Source organism: Cicer arietinum, chromosome 6 (assembly GCF_000331145.2).
Source record: "Cicer arietinum cultivar CDC Frontier isolate Library 1 chromosome 6, Cicar.CDCFrontier_v2.0, whole genome shotgun sequence".
Classification (NCBI taxonomy): domain Eukaryota; kingdom Viridiplantae; phylum Streptophyta; class Magnoliopsida; order Fabales; family Fabaceae; genus Cicer; species Cicer arietinum.
In genome coordinates, this window is record NC_021165.2 from 61240657 (window position 1) to 61255478 (window position 14822).

A 14822-nucleotide genomic window follows, 5' to 3' on the forward strand; every position below is an offset into this window, starting at 1 on the left:
TTATTAATTAAACATAATTTGATAGTATAACGCAATCATTGAGTTCGACACTCAATACTACTGTTTTAATTACTATATACATCGATTATGTATATTTGTTGAAACGCTATCGGATACACTTAAACATTTTTCTTGAGTTTGAGTTATGAAAACCTATGCTATTGCACAAAGTGTAAAAATAAGAGAGCTTTACATACTAGAATCCAACAGCGAAAGCGAAACCTTTGCGCATCCTTAAAACTCTATTGTGCAATTGATTGCCACGAGGATTCAAGAAAATGCAAGAACGCAAAGCAATGAAAAACGCCAACAGAACGTGAAAACATAGATAGACTCACAACCATTAAACAACAAATAACATAATTATAAGTAATTGTATTCTTACAACACACATTTAAACATGATAAAATTATTATAAAGTTTCATCAAACATATTAAAGTTGGACATATTTATATGGCATCATTTCCTAGTGTATTTCACCACACCAGGGAGGTGGATGTTCAAGAAGTAGTCATCCCAATTAATCACTTTTGGATCAAAGTAGAACAAATCTGTCTCCACCCCACCTTGGCTTGCCGCCATTCGCAATTTCTCAGTATTGATGTCATCAAATCTGCATACCACAACATTCTTTTGTCAAGCATACACTTTACAATAAAATGCAATATATAAAGATAGATATATCTATTGGTTATGTGGTGACAAAAGTTGATTGTAGTTAAAAGTTGGTTGAATGTAAAATAGTTTATATTTAGATTCATTTATGTAAAAGTGAGTTGAATAAGAAATTTGACTGTAAAATCACATTTGGAGTCAAAAGCTATAAATTCTCACTTTTATGTTAGAATTTTTTTCAGAGACAAAATAACTCCTACTCGAGCACAACTAAATATGTCAAAAAATAATTTTATACCTCTAGAATATTGATTTAACTTCTTATTATTTGAATTCGACATACTAATCAACCCTGCAAAACTAACTTGTAATGATAATGCATGAAACATACCAATCACCCAATACTAGATGACCCAATTGATTTAAGATCAATACACTTATATATTATTTTATAATTTGTATTGTTCCTAACTCAATTCTAGAAAATTGAATTGCAAAATGAAAAATTCCAACATTTCTAAATTGTAGTCTGCAACTAAAACTGATATCACAACTAACAGTCTTATACATCTTTGTAACAACGAATTCGAGAAACATCTATCTCATTGGCCCACATCAGTAAAAAAATCCAAGGACCACAACTATCCGAAACCACAATTTAGAACCATAAATTATAACTACAATTTAAAAATATGTGAAGAATATAACAATTCTAATAATACTTACACTCCCTTGAAGAACAAGTAAGGTTTGTAAAGATCCACCAACCGCATCACACTATGTATCTTCCTTTTGAAATCATCATATGTGCCTTGGAAATACTTGCAGAATGCTGTATTCGCAAGCTCGAGTCCCTATATAAAGTGCAAAACTTTCATATGAGACTAATTAACTACCTATCATGGTTTTAAATTGTGGTCCGCAATTGTGGTTTGAATAATTGTAGAAATTGAAGTCTCTGTAACATAATTACAATTACATTTTAGGCCGCATCAGCCGCATTTTCTCTCATTTTATCGCAATGTAATGGTTTGCAGCATTACTGCAACTGCGACCACAATCGCAATTTAAAACCATGATATATTTATCTTTGTAAAATAAAAACTCGATGAAATTTAAGTAATTATAAATTAGGGATTATAGAAACCTTTAATAGAAGAAAGTATCGAATGAACATAAATCTTCTGAAGCTATCCATGTCACCAAACACTTGAACTCTGCCAACCTTAATAGGCTTTCCATCGCTGTTTAACCATGGTTTTGCTGAGAAATGTCTAAAGCCAAATTCTTGAAGATCATTGTATATGAGAGGCCTTCTAAGAGAGGAACCAACATGATATATAGAATCATCACTTGGATTATTTGCATGAGCCACAATGGCTACTAGCATTGCATTCACCACCATATCAGCTGGTATCTGTTAATTAAATTTGTGGTATGTATATTTACATAGAGAATAGAAAATTAATGTATAAATATATCATAATTATGAATTTCATAGAGAGCCTCACCGCATCAACAATTGCCTTAACATCTCCAAGGAAGCATGTTAATTTTCCTTTTCCATAAGCCAAGGCTAAACTGTCAATGGTCCTGTAATTGAGAATAGTGATTGATAAGTAATAGTAACAATTTCAATTATTAAAGACTAAAACTTGAAAAATAATTATTGATGGACCAAATTATTTAAATTTAAAAGTAAAAGGAAGATTTACCTTACACCTTCACCCCAACCAGGAAAAGGTTCTTTAAATGTACTAGTAACAATGGCAGGGCGAACAATAACAACAGACAAATTTTCTTTCAATTGCTCCACAAGCATTTCTCCCATTGCCTTTGTGAATACATATGTATTTGGCCATCCGTATAGCTTTGCCCTGATATATTTATACACATCATATTACATGTCAAATTTGGTTTTACCAATTAAATTAAGTAAACCTATAATAATTGTTATAGTTTTTTTAAATAATTTTTTTTTTGTCAAAGTAATATAGTGGTTAGATTCACACATTAGATGAAGAGAAGTGAAAAATAACCTGAATTCAAACCCTGAACTCCTGCATTTCAATGCCCTTGAAGATAACAATTGAATTGTATTTACCATACTTTTGATTGATGACATTTAATATGGACCATCAAATTTGTACATGATAGGCCAATTTGATCAAATAATTCTATCAAAGTCTACCCACAATATAATTTTTTTTAACTTTATCTTTAACCTTTCTTTCTCTCTATACCGCAAAGATGATAAGTTAATTGATGTCATATCGACTATTTGAATTTTTAGAGACATATTTGTTTTTTTTAATCAAACTTATATTAATTAAGTAATTGTCTTAGACATAAATTGTAAACAGACCATTAATTTATATTTCTGATTGTATCATCGATTGTATTTGAGTTTCAAATACTATTTAAGTGTTTGTCTACTGCACTTGCATTCACACGATTTCTTTTATTTTTTATGTATGTATTCAAAAAGAAAAAATAAAGGAAAAAAGATAAATACAAAATAATAAATGAAGAGAAATGAGACAGAGAAAAAAATAATATTGATGATATTCCTTGGTTAAGTTTTAAGTTTTAAGTATTTATTGATTGTATTTATAATTTGTCAAAAAATCAATTGAACATTATAAAATTTTATGCAGTTATTTATAAAAAAATATAGTTATTTGATAGATAATAGATGTATAATACATTAATGTAATGGGTTGGAATTTACTATCACTTTGTATTATTAACATATATAATATTCATTCTGACATGGTACACATATATAAGTCAATATAATATATAATATTGAATGAATTATATTATATTGATTTATCTAATACTGAAAATTAAATTATGTTTTATTTATTATTTCATCAATTAAAATATGTAACACTTAAATTTTTAACTAGTAACTTTCTAAATTGTAAATTAAGTTTGAAATTAATTCTCGATTAGGATTTAGGAATAATCATGTTTGATATTTGGTTTTATATATGCATCATAAAATTCAAAAAATTAATATAATTGTTGTTTAGAAAAAATAATTTAAAAAAATTGTATATTTATCTAAAATAAAATCAAAAATCAAAAGTATTCAAACTAAATAAATAAAAAATTGTCATATAATTGAATGTAAAAGTATTTGAATTAAATTCTAATTTTATATTCTCTTTGTCTCTTTAATATATCTTCATGTTTAATCTCTCTAATATTTGTATAATATTTGTATGCTCATTGTGCTATATTACAAATTCGAAATAATAGCCAATGCTGGTACATTTGGTAAGGAGTCGGTGCACCTCGTATTAGGTCGTGGGTTTAATTTTCGTCATCTAAACTTAATTTTTAATCAAAAAAATTATTCGATATTTTTTTCTATTCATTTGTCTCATTCTTCTATTATAATAATAGTATTTTTTTTTATTCTTATTTTAATTAATTGAATTGTATGAAACATTTAGTCTATTGAAAACTAGTAAAATGTTATATTAAGTGCTTCGAAAAATATAGAGAATCTGAATTTGGAAATACTATTGTTTAGACTGAAAATTTGACTATAAAATAGTGATTGAATGTATTTTTATGATTTCATATTTTTATGATCGCTAAATTGAAATTATTAAAATATTAATTTGAGATATACTATATTACAAGATAGATTACATAGTCTTGCATTGATTTCTATGGCAAATCATTTTCTAAAGAATATTGATTATAATAAATATGTTATAAATATTTTTGAAAAAAAAAAATACACAAAAATATATAATAATTCTATTGATCATGAAACTTCATTTTTATTTTATTTTGTTTAGGGCACCAAATATCTCATAGCTGACTCTATAACAATGCCCTCATATTCATTGTTTGTGTAACGCTTTTTTGTTGTTGTTGCAAATTTGTTACTAATTTATTGAAAAAATTATTTTCAATACAAATCAAAGCAAGCTATTTCTACTTCAAACATTGTGGGTACACCTAAGGAAAGACAAATAATAAGAGTTGTATATGCACATGGTAAATGAAAGGACAATGTGCCACGTGTTGTTATAGTTGAACATATTTATGTTGCATAGTTATCGTCCTTCTTGAGAAGTCATTCATTTTCTCTCTGATCAAATATACATGTATGGGGATGGAACATATGTATTTGAATTTTAAGGTCACGCTTAGCTTCATGTTTAACTTGAAAATGGAAATGTTATGTATAATAGTTAATTATAGATTTGGTCCCTCTATTTTCATCGATTCATAAAGTATGTCCCTATATTTTCAAAGTCAATATTTTTGGTCAAGGTTCATATTTTTGAATTTAAAAATGATGATTTCATTTATTTTAAATGAGACGGCATACAATTTCATGATCCTCTTGTTCAAGTAGCACAAGAATCTCGCAGGTCTGGGAGACCATGCCATCCACTTGAGAGATATGGACATATCCTTACTTACTTAGGAAGGTGACATGTTACTCATGGATCAAAATGATTCCATAACCTACAAAGAAGCCATGATTGGCCCATAATCTAAGAAATAGCTTGAAGTCATGGGGTATGAAATGAAATCCATGTACACTAACCGGTATGGATCTTGGTTGATGCACCTAAAGGAATAAAACTCATAGGGTGCAAGTGGATATTCAAGAAGAAGACTTACATGGATGGTATAGACTATGATCATATGACGAGGTTTAACAATTTCATCAATGAGGCCGAGTTTTTGAATCTCCATTTGATTAGCTGATCGTATACATGGTCGAGGTTAAATGGTGTGGGAATAAGTTGATTAAGTCACTTATTGTCGTCGGAGGAATAGTGTAATTATTTTCCAACATGTTCTCAATGGGCTTTAGAAAAACGGTAGTCGGATCATTGTGCTTTATTATTTTCAGATTGTGAGGAAGACTAGGGTTGTCAATCATTTCATATGTTGAAGAATTGGAGGATTTTGTTGGGTTTCATGGTTTTTTCAAACACCATTGGGAAGGGATGTCGGTGGAATGATGGGGGCTTTGTGTTGAAGGATAAATTAAAAGGGGTGAAGCAGACTATCTGCGATTGATATAAGGATCGTATATCGAATAAAGGAGGAAAAATTCAGAAGTCTAAAGAAGATCTTAATAAATATGATTTGAAAGGAAAGTTTATGTAGGTGAGTGAAGAGGAAGATGGTAAAGATTGTTGTGTTTCTCATTTGTTGTTTGCGAATGATACAATTATTATGGAAGTCAAAAGTTGGACAAATATTATGGCAATAAAAAAAATTTGTTTGAATTGACTTCTGGTTTGAAGGTGAATTTTCATAAGAGACTTATTCAAGTGTTTAATGTCAATGACTTTTGGCTAGGGGAAGCAGCAGATGTGTTACATTGTAAGGTGAGTTGTGTCCCGTTTAAATATTTGAGTGTGCCCATTGGTGATAATCCTCATAGATTAAATTTATGGAAGTCTATGATTGATAGAGTTTGAGATCGTTTATCGAATTGGAAGAAACAAAATTTATCTTTAGGGGTCATCTTGTTCTCATTAATGTTGTTTTGTCTGCTCTGCCAATTTACGTCCTTTATTTCTATTGGACTCCCACATGTATCATTTCTAAACTTAATTCTCTATTTAAATTGTTTTTGTAGGGGTGTAAGGAGGCGAGGAAAATACATCGAGTTAAATAGGATAAAGTGTGGCTTAGTTGGGAGAATGGAGATCTAGGGATTTGTAATTCAAAGGCTTTTCATTTAGCACTTCATGGTTAGTGGTGTTGGCGGTTGAAATGTGAAAGGGAGGGATTGTGGTTTAACGTTTTATCCTCTAAATATGGGTGTGTCGACGTGGTAATGTGTGGAGGGATAGATGGGATTGTAGTTTAAGGTGTTACTCTTTTATAGAATGAGTCATATACATGTAGGGGTGTTGAATGACTGGTTTAAGAGACTTTTTAATTTTCCGAGGGTCAAAAAGTCGACTGTAAAGGATATGGTGGTGAAAGGGGTCGGGGGGGTGTTTGTGAATTGAGATTGGATGAGAGAGATTCGAGTGGTAAAAAGAGTTGATAGAAGATTATTTGTTGTTACTAGATAACATTTTTTTTTTTGTAGGATAATATTATTATAAACAAATACATTGCAACTTTGGCTGTGACGATACATACAATGTGAAAGATGTGTACATGTTGCTTTCAAATTCCTCAATGGTGGGAGACTCTTCAACAATCACTTATAATGAAATATAATTTACTTTAGACGAAGTATTAATCAAATTGATTATATAGTGTGTTGTAGGGTGTGGTGAGTTTGAATCTATACAATACTTGAGTGTGATCGGAAATTGTGACGTGGTTGGACATTGAGTGTGTTTTTAATTATTTGGTTGGTGTGTACATGGTCTTTATGGAAATTACGAAATAATATTACTTTTAATCTAAGATGTCTTCAATGCTTCAACATTGTGGGTGCACCTAAATTAACAAATAAGTGTAATAATAATATTTCACAAACCTGCTAAGACCCAAATTCTTCATGACCACTTTAATTTCATCCTCAGTTGCTCCTAGCTGCTGTAGCTCAAACAATTTTTCTTGCACCACTTTCTCTTCTTCATCGATATTTAACCCATGCACTCCATTTAAGGAATGGCCTAATTGATATGGTTTCTCTAATATGAGTCCTTCTCCCTCCCCACATACATAAGCTGAAATTTGTTATAAAGGTACAACAATTATTGTGGGGGTAATTAATGTTATTCCTATCAACTATGATGGATATGGACATCAATTTATTTATTATTTACTCCATCCTTACTATAACTACAATAGTATTTTTGACCATTTTACAAAAATTACAAAAATATATGAGAAAAAAAAAAAGAGAAAATAATATAATACTTTTAATAAACCTTTATTAAATATTGGTGTTTATAATTCTTTTGTCTATAATATTAGTCTTTATTATTACTGTTAATATAAATTGAGAAATATTGAATTGAATTTTGCACGTAGTAGTAATTAAATAAAATTAAGACACAAAAGATATATCATACTAACCTGTTGATACATGTACAAGAACCTTGAGTTTATTACACTTTTTGGCAAAGTTGATAATATACTTAGTCCCAAATGTATTAAGACCCAAAGATATATCATACCTGTATAGATGAGAAAAAAAAAAACGTGAGTAATAAAAAGAATTACACTTTGGGATAGTAATACTAAATTGGTATAAAAAACTTATGAAGTACTTTTACCTTTCATCAAAGTTAGTATTTGCAGCTAAATTAACAATAACATCTGTGTGATTATAAATTTCTTCCTTTATAATAGAATCCTTAAGTCCCAAATCTTCAAGAGAGACGTCTCCGGGTATCAAAGTCAACTTTTCTGAAAGAAATGTTGTAAAATTCTTCCCCATTTTTTCCTTTAGCAATCTAAACAATTCCTTCCCTATTATCTACACACCAAAAATACATATTTAGTAAGCTTAAAGCTTAATTAATCATCATATGGCATGGTCAGGATCGATGTTGATATTTTTTGTTCCCCGGACGAAATGAAAGAACGAAACCTCATGATCATTAGAATTGTTACCTTGTGTATTTTTTGTTATAAAAATATAAATAATTTATTTATGATAATCAATATTTTTTGAAATATCATTTTCAATAGAATCTAAGTAAGACTATTTAATCTATATCATGATATAGTAGATCGTAAATAATTAAAAAACATTATTAATTTTAATTTGCAACGTGTCTCAACACATAAAAAAATATTAATAATAATTAATATTATTCAATAAATTATAAATGCATTATGATAACAATTAAATGTTGTCAATATCGTAAATTTTAATTTTGACTCAATTGTTAAAATATCTCTAATGATTTTTACTTCTTCAAATATAATTTTATCATCAAGATCATCAGAACTATTCTAATTAATAAATAATAATTTAAATTTTATTTTGAAATTAATCTATAATTTAAAATTTTACTTTTCAGTTAGAAGTTTTTTTAATACAATAAGTTAAGAAGTTTAAGTGTCGCAAATTTTAATTAAAAAAATAATAAATAAAACATAAGTTAATTTTTTGTATTAAATAAATATATTTTATATTGTTTTAATACAATTAATTATGTGTACAAATAATAAAGTTTGTTGTTTAAACCAATTTTAGATTAACATGTAGTATAAGAATTCATTTTCCTTTTATCATGAATTAAATATGACTCTTACATTCATGCGTTTAAAGTGAGAATGAATATTATATATAGTCTAAATCTAAATTTTATTAGATTTATTTATTATATATCTATTATAGGTCAAACAACTGAATTTTTATACACGGTGTTTTTAAACTTTTCACTGTTTTTTGTAATATAGTTAAAAAATATGAGGGAGATTTACATTAAAATACAAAGATAATACATATTTTTAAATACCATCAATTAAACTTAACTTTATGTAATAAATATATTTCATATATATAATTATTTTTCATATTTTAAATTAATTCTAAATATGATTTATTAATATATATATATATATATATATATATATATATTAAATTTAATATTGTATTCTAAGCCTTTCCTCTGAACATATAAAATGTTTGTATGTTAGGTAAATGTGATATTATTAGATACAAAATTATATATTTCTATTCACTAATAATAATAGTAATAGTAATATTCTATTCACTAATAATAATAGTAATAATGAATTAAAAAATTATATATTTCTAAATTTATCAAAATATATAAAAATGATAGATACAAAATATTTTGATTTTCTATTCTATTAAAAATCAATGTAATGTTTGCTTAATTTAATTTTTTATAATCGTAAAATCAAGTAAATAATAAATGTTTAAATGTTTTCTGTTGTAAACGTATCTACGTACTACACACCACTGGTACATGGGTTTGTGTTCAATGTTTTCAAATACACAACAATCAACTTAACAAGTAATTTGATTTAAAAAAAATTAAATTATTTTTCACAATCGTATTGTTTAAACTTAAATAATGTTACAAGTGATCATTTGTTTGTTTGATTAATTATTAGTTGTTATTTTTAATTTATTTAAACTTTATTTTATTTATTTTATTCACGTGTTAAATAATCATAATAATTACAAAAATATTATATGATTTCAAAATTTATCTTAATTTTTTTTATCTAATTTAATTTTTACCTCAGTGTCAAATCGATGACCAGCAGATTTGACATCAACTGCCCTTAGTAGAATATAAATCTTCTTAATATTTGGTTGAACTCGCAGTATCTTCTCCAACAAAACTGTTAATGTTATAAAATAAAAAAAAAATACATATAAATTAAAACAATACTATTTAAAAAGGACAATAAACAAACAAGATTAAAGAATACGTTTTGCCAAGAAACCCGTGCCACCAGTAATCAAAATGGTTTTTTCTTCGAGAAACTCGAGTACACTTCCTAACTCCATTGGATAGATTGAAATAGAAAACAAAAATACACTTCCTTCCAACTCCAGTCTAAGTACACTTTCAACTCCAGTCTATAAATAGAAGAAAAAATAAGTAAATAAACAAAGGATGAAGCGGTGAAATAATCGATGAATTAGAAACGGTTAACAGTGACCTTTTTCTGACAAAACCGACGGAAGCGGTGTAATAAGTTGTTGGCGCGTGTAAAGGTGTTAAGCGTTTTAATTGATAGCACAAATAATCAATCAAATAATTTAACTGTATTACATATTAAAATATTATTGTAATCATTTGATTTCTCTGTACCAATGTATTCAGATATAATTAATATCTGAATATTAATTATATTTTAACAGTAGGTTAAAGTAGAAATAATAAACAAATACAATTTAATAAAATTAAAAAATAAAGAAATTAATGGTCTCTAAAAAATGTAATAGTTTATAAGGTGAATAACTCAGTGCAAAGTATTTGAAGTTGCATAATATTTTATTTATTTTATACTAATTTAAAAAATTTTCAAATGTTTATTTCAAATCAAGATCAAGAATAATACGTAAGAAGTTGAATATCTTTATTTCTTTCTCTATCAATTATATGAATGTTTAAGTGTACATCCAATCTAAATTTTACAGTAAAAATATAAATTATTACTCAAATTCTAAATTTTAATAAAATAGGATTTAAAATAGTTAATTTGGTGTTTAAAATTATTTTAAAATATATGTTGATTAATTTTTTTTATGTGCGCTTCTTATAATGTGCTAATTGTATATATATTTGACTAAACAAGTAATATAAATAAAAAATATTAAATATTTTTCTAAATATAATAATATTTTTGGATAATATTTTAAAGAATAAAATTTCAGATGACTTTACGTGTATATACACATAGGTAATTAATATGATGTTTTCATGTGCAACTGATGTTAAGTGTGCACATATAGTTATATTTTAATTATTTCTAACTATTTTTTACTTTTAGTTATTTATTTTATAAATAATTATCTTAGTAATATTGACGTTGATTTCCTTTATTTTTATAGTTGCTATGGAATCATGATTTTAAACGTATTTATTGTAATTTAGGAATCAATATAAATTGTTAATGTTATATTAATTTATTCTATCGTTTTTATTATTCTATAAAGATGATTGTATTTTTATGTGATTATTTTGTAAAATCTTATAGTAATACTTGTAGTTATTATTTTGAATATGAGAGTTTTAGTTATTAATGTATTTTAAAAGAGTAATTGCTTTAGTTAATTATTTTATAAAATATTAGTAATATTTTAGTAATAAAATTGTGTTAAAAAAAGTGTTAAAAAATAATTTTGATAATTATTAATTTTATTTAAAAAATAAAAAATAAAAGATTAAAATGGGTTAGGTCTATATGCAAGTAAAACCTAATTAATTAATAAAAAGTAAAAATTATACAACGAAGGATGGTTGAGGAGTGGCAGGTGTCGCCTAAGGAAGAGGAAACAGAAAGTATGACTATTGTCTGGCATCAGTCATTTCTAGAAAACTTTCTGCGTCAAAAATTTCAATTTGTTGTTATACTCATTTAGCTAGTCAATTAAATAAATGTTTAATTGCAGTTTTGGTCTCTCTATTATTATTAATTCACGGAATTGGTCCCTCTATTTTAAAAGTCAACAATTTTGGTCTCTCTCTCATATTTTTGAATTAAAAAACGATGATTTGATATATTTTTAATAACGTGACATACAATTTTATAATATAGAACCATTTATATGCATGAATTATTCATATGTCATTAATTAAATTAAAAATAAGAAACAAATTTGAAGTTAAAATCTAAGTTTTTACACGTTTTATTCCAATTTCATTAGTATTAATCATTTTACGTCATCCTATCATATGTTACATTATTTAAAACATTTCACGTCATTATTTTTTAGTTAAAAAATCACATGGAGAGACTAAAACTGACGACTTTTAAAATAGGGAGACTAACTTCGTGAATCACTAAAAATATAAGAACTGAAATTGAGTGGAACCAATGCAATTATAATTTTTAACAATTACAATTACAATTTCAATTGAGTGGAACTCAGATTTTTAACAATTACAATTTCTCTTTAAAATATCCAATTTCTCTGTTTATGGAATTCCTTATTTTGCACTGTTCTTCTTCACGGTAAGTCTGATTTGAGTGGAACCAATGCCAAAACGACCGTGTAAACAATGGTTGTATTATCCACTGATTACTTTCCGATTTAGGGTAAGTTTATTTGACTCAATTTCGAAATTGACTCTTTTAGAATGTGTTATCATAATTTATTTTTCACATTTACCCATAAACTATCGAGTTAGATCGATTGAAGGACAATGAATCAAAGAACAAAGGCTTTTTCTTGTGGACTTGTATTCGTGTGTGAAAGTGTTGCAATAAGCTAATGGGTGAGACAACATTTGAATTCATTAGTATAATATATTGTGAGATGAACAGAAAAATCTTATTTTTCAACGATTCATCAGAGGCTCACTACGTACGTTGAGGGATAAATTAATTAATGTGCAAATATAAAAATTATGAGATTAAAATGTGGAATAGAAATATTTGTAAGATGTTGATTGATTTAATTTCGTTAAATGTGTGGTAATTGATACCATTGTGATGTTGGATGTTGAATGAATTTTATGTATATGTTTGATTAGATCAGTTTATGTGATGTGATAATAAAAAATGGATACATTGTGATAAGTTTATGTGATGATGATGATGTATGATTAATAATAGTGATGCTATAAATTTGTGATAAATTTATGTGATGATGTATCAATTATAGTGATGTTATAAATATGTGATGAGTTTATGTGATGATGTATGATTAATGATCGTGATGTTGTAAATTTGTGATGAGAATATTGAAGTAACCCTATAATTGATGAAATAATGGTGATTCAAATTTGTGACGGTCTTTATTGAGTATCATAGGCCAACGAGGGGGAGAAAATAGATATTGAGAATTTTTGAAGTGGAGATAATTTTGTCATTATATAGGAAGGGTCTGACAAGTCTAGTGATTTCGGGGAAGTACAACTGAATGAGCTAATAGTGGAGCTCTATTGTTGAGTCTTAAGACAAGATTGTTACACCTTAGAGGTATACAGGTGGAGAATTCCTAGGTAACTTGGAGATAACACTCCAAATGTCGGAAGCTATCATGCAACACACATTTACCTCGATTGTCGCGTATATGTTTCTCGGGTTGAGTTGAGGGGATCAAAGAGGACAAAGTCAATTTGAATTGTCCGCCTACTCGGATGGTGACATAGTATCAAGCCTCCTAACCAAGTATTTTAGAGTTAGAATGATACCCAATTGTGAAGTAGAAAGCATGCATAGTATTGCATTTTCTTGTGATTGTCTTGTAGTGATTATTATGTATCGTGTGTGATAATAATTTCTCTTACATGATTTGATGTTATAGGAAAATATATTGATTTTCTGTGAGTGATTTTTACTTTATAATGTGATGTTCTTAGTTGAAGAATGTTTGTGTAATGGTTCAATTTATTTATGATTAACTATGTGTTCTTCTTAGTTATATTATACTATCAACATGATTTCGAAACTCACCTCTTTCGTTGTTTGTGTTTGACTAATTTGACTGTACGTTTTTGAAATTCATACTCTGGCAAGTATTATAGAAAATTTGTATATCATGACATAATGAATAAGAGCCATTGATTAATATTATCATGTAGAAAAGTTTAAATTTTGTGATGTAAACATTATTAATTTTCGTAAAAAAAATACAGAGTAGTATATTAACTTTTTAAAAGTGAAAATAGAAAGAAAAAAAAAACAAGAAGACAAACTTTAAATAAGTAAAAATTGGAGTCAAGATAATTGAAGGACATTTTGAAATATCCTTACGATTTTAAAAAAATAATTATTTGTCATAAAGTTTTAAAAATAATTATTTATAGTTTACAATTATCCTTTGAAGTACCAAAATTACATCAAGTATTACTTTCTAAACAAAATATAACTACTAAATATTACCCTATGATTTAGACTCCAACCTTACTTTGTTTCCTCTGTTATAATACATAAAAAAAATAAATGTGAGATAATAATCTTAGTGAGTTCTATAAAAAGAAAAGGGAAGGTAGTTTGAATAATTTTCTTTAAGAAATTAATGAAAGTTTGACATGAATATGAAATTATATACATCCTCTTTCTTTTCTTAATTTAGAAGAAATTTATAAGTTTTATTTCCTTTTATAAGGAAAAGCTTGATGATTTTGATTTCCTTTTATAAAGAAAAGTTGTATAATTTCCATTTCGTTTTATAAGGAAAAGTTTCTCCAATTACTCAGATAATTGGAGTCTCTTTTAAATGTGGTTTGACCATAATCTCAATTGGTGTCCCAATTGTTTTACCTTTATCAATTGTTTCTGGACTAAAACAAAGCTAAAATGTTTCACCATGATATACATGTCATTATCTTATTTATGAAATACGACATATTTTCACTTCATGTAAACAATGCATATCTCAATCATCGATTGAATAAATATTATTAACTTCATTCAACATTGCAATTCTAACAATATAATATAATATTATAGCTCACATTAATCATCAAAACTTATTCTGACTCGAGGTAACAATAATCAGAAGTGTACTCAGATCAGAGGCACGAAGTCAAGATATTTTAAAAGTTTTAGAGTTTCTTTTTAATCGTATGATGACATAACC

The 14822-nt window shown here is 26.8% G+C and overlaps 1 protein-coding gene across 1 annotated transcript; it reads right to left on the reverse strand.

Annotated features, from left to right (window-relative positions):
- Positions 1-343: 343 nt before the first annotated feature.
- Positions 344-10104, reverse strand: LOC101499512 (fatty acyl-CoA reductase 3-like). The gene is made up of 10 exons (XM_004506220.3): positions 9995-10104; positions 9801-9904; positions 7852-8054; positions 7652-7752; positions 7107-7299; positions 2332-2493; positions 2128-2209; positions 1764-2033; positions 1343-1470; positions 344-614 (listed from the first exon to the last, which is right to left on the reverse strand). The coding sequence occupies exons 1-10, from the start codon at positions 10071-10073 to the stop codon at positions 461-463; spliced, it is 1476 nt and encodes a 491-aa protein (XP_004506277.1). The 5' UTR covers positions 10074-10104; the 3' UTR covers positions 344-460.
- Between the last annotated feature and the right edge of the window lie 4718 nt (positions 10105-14822).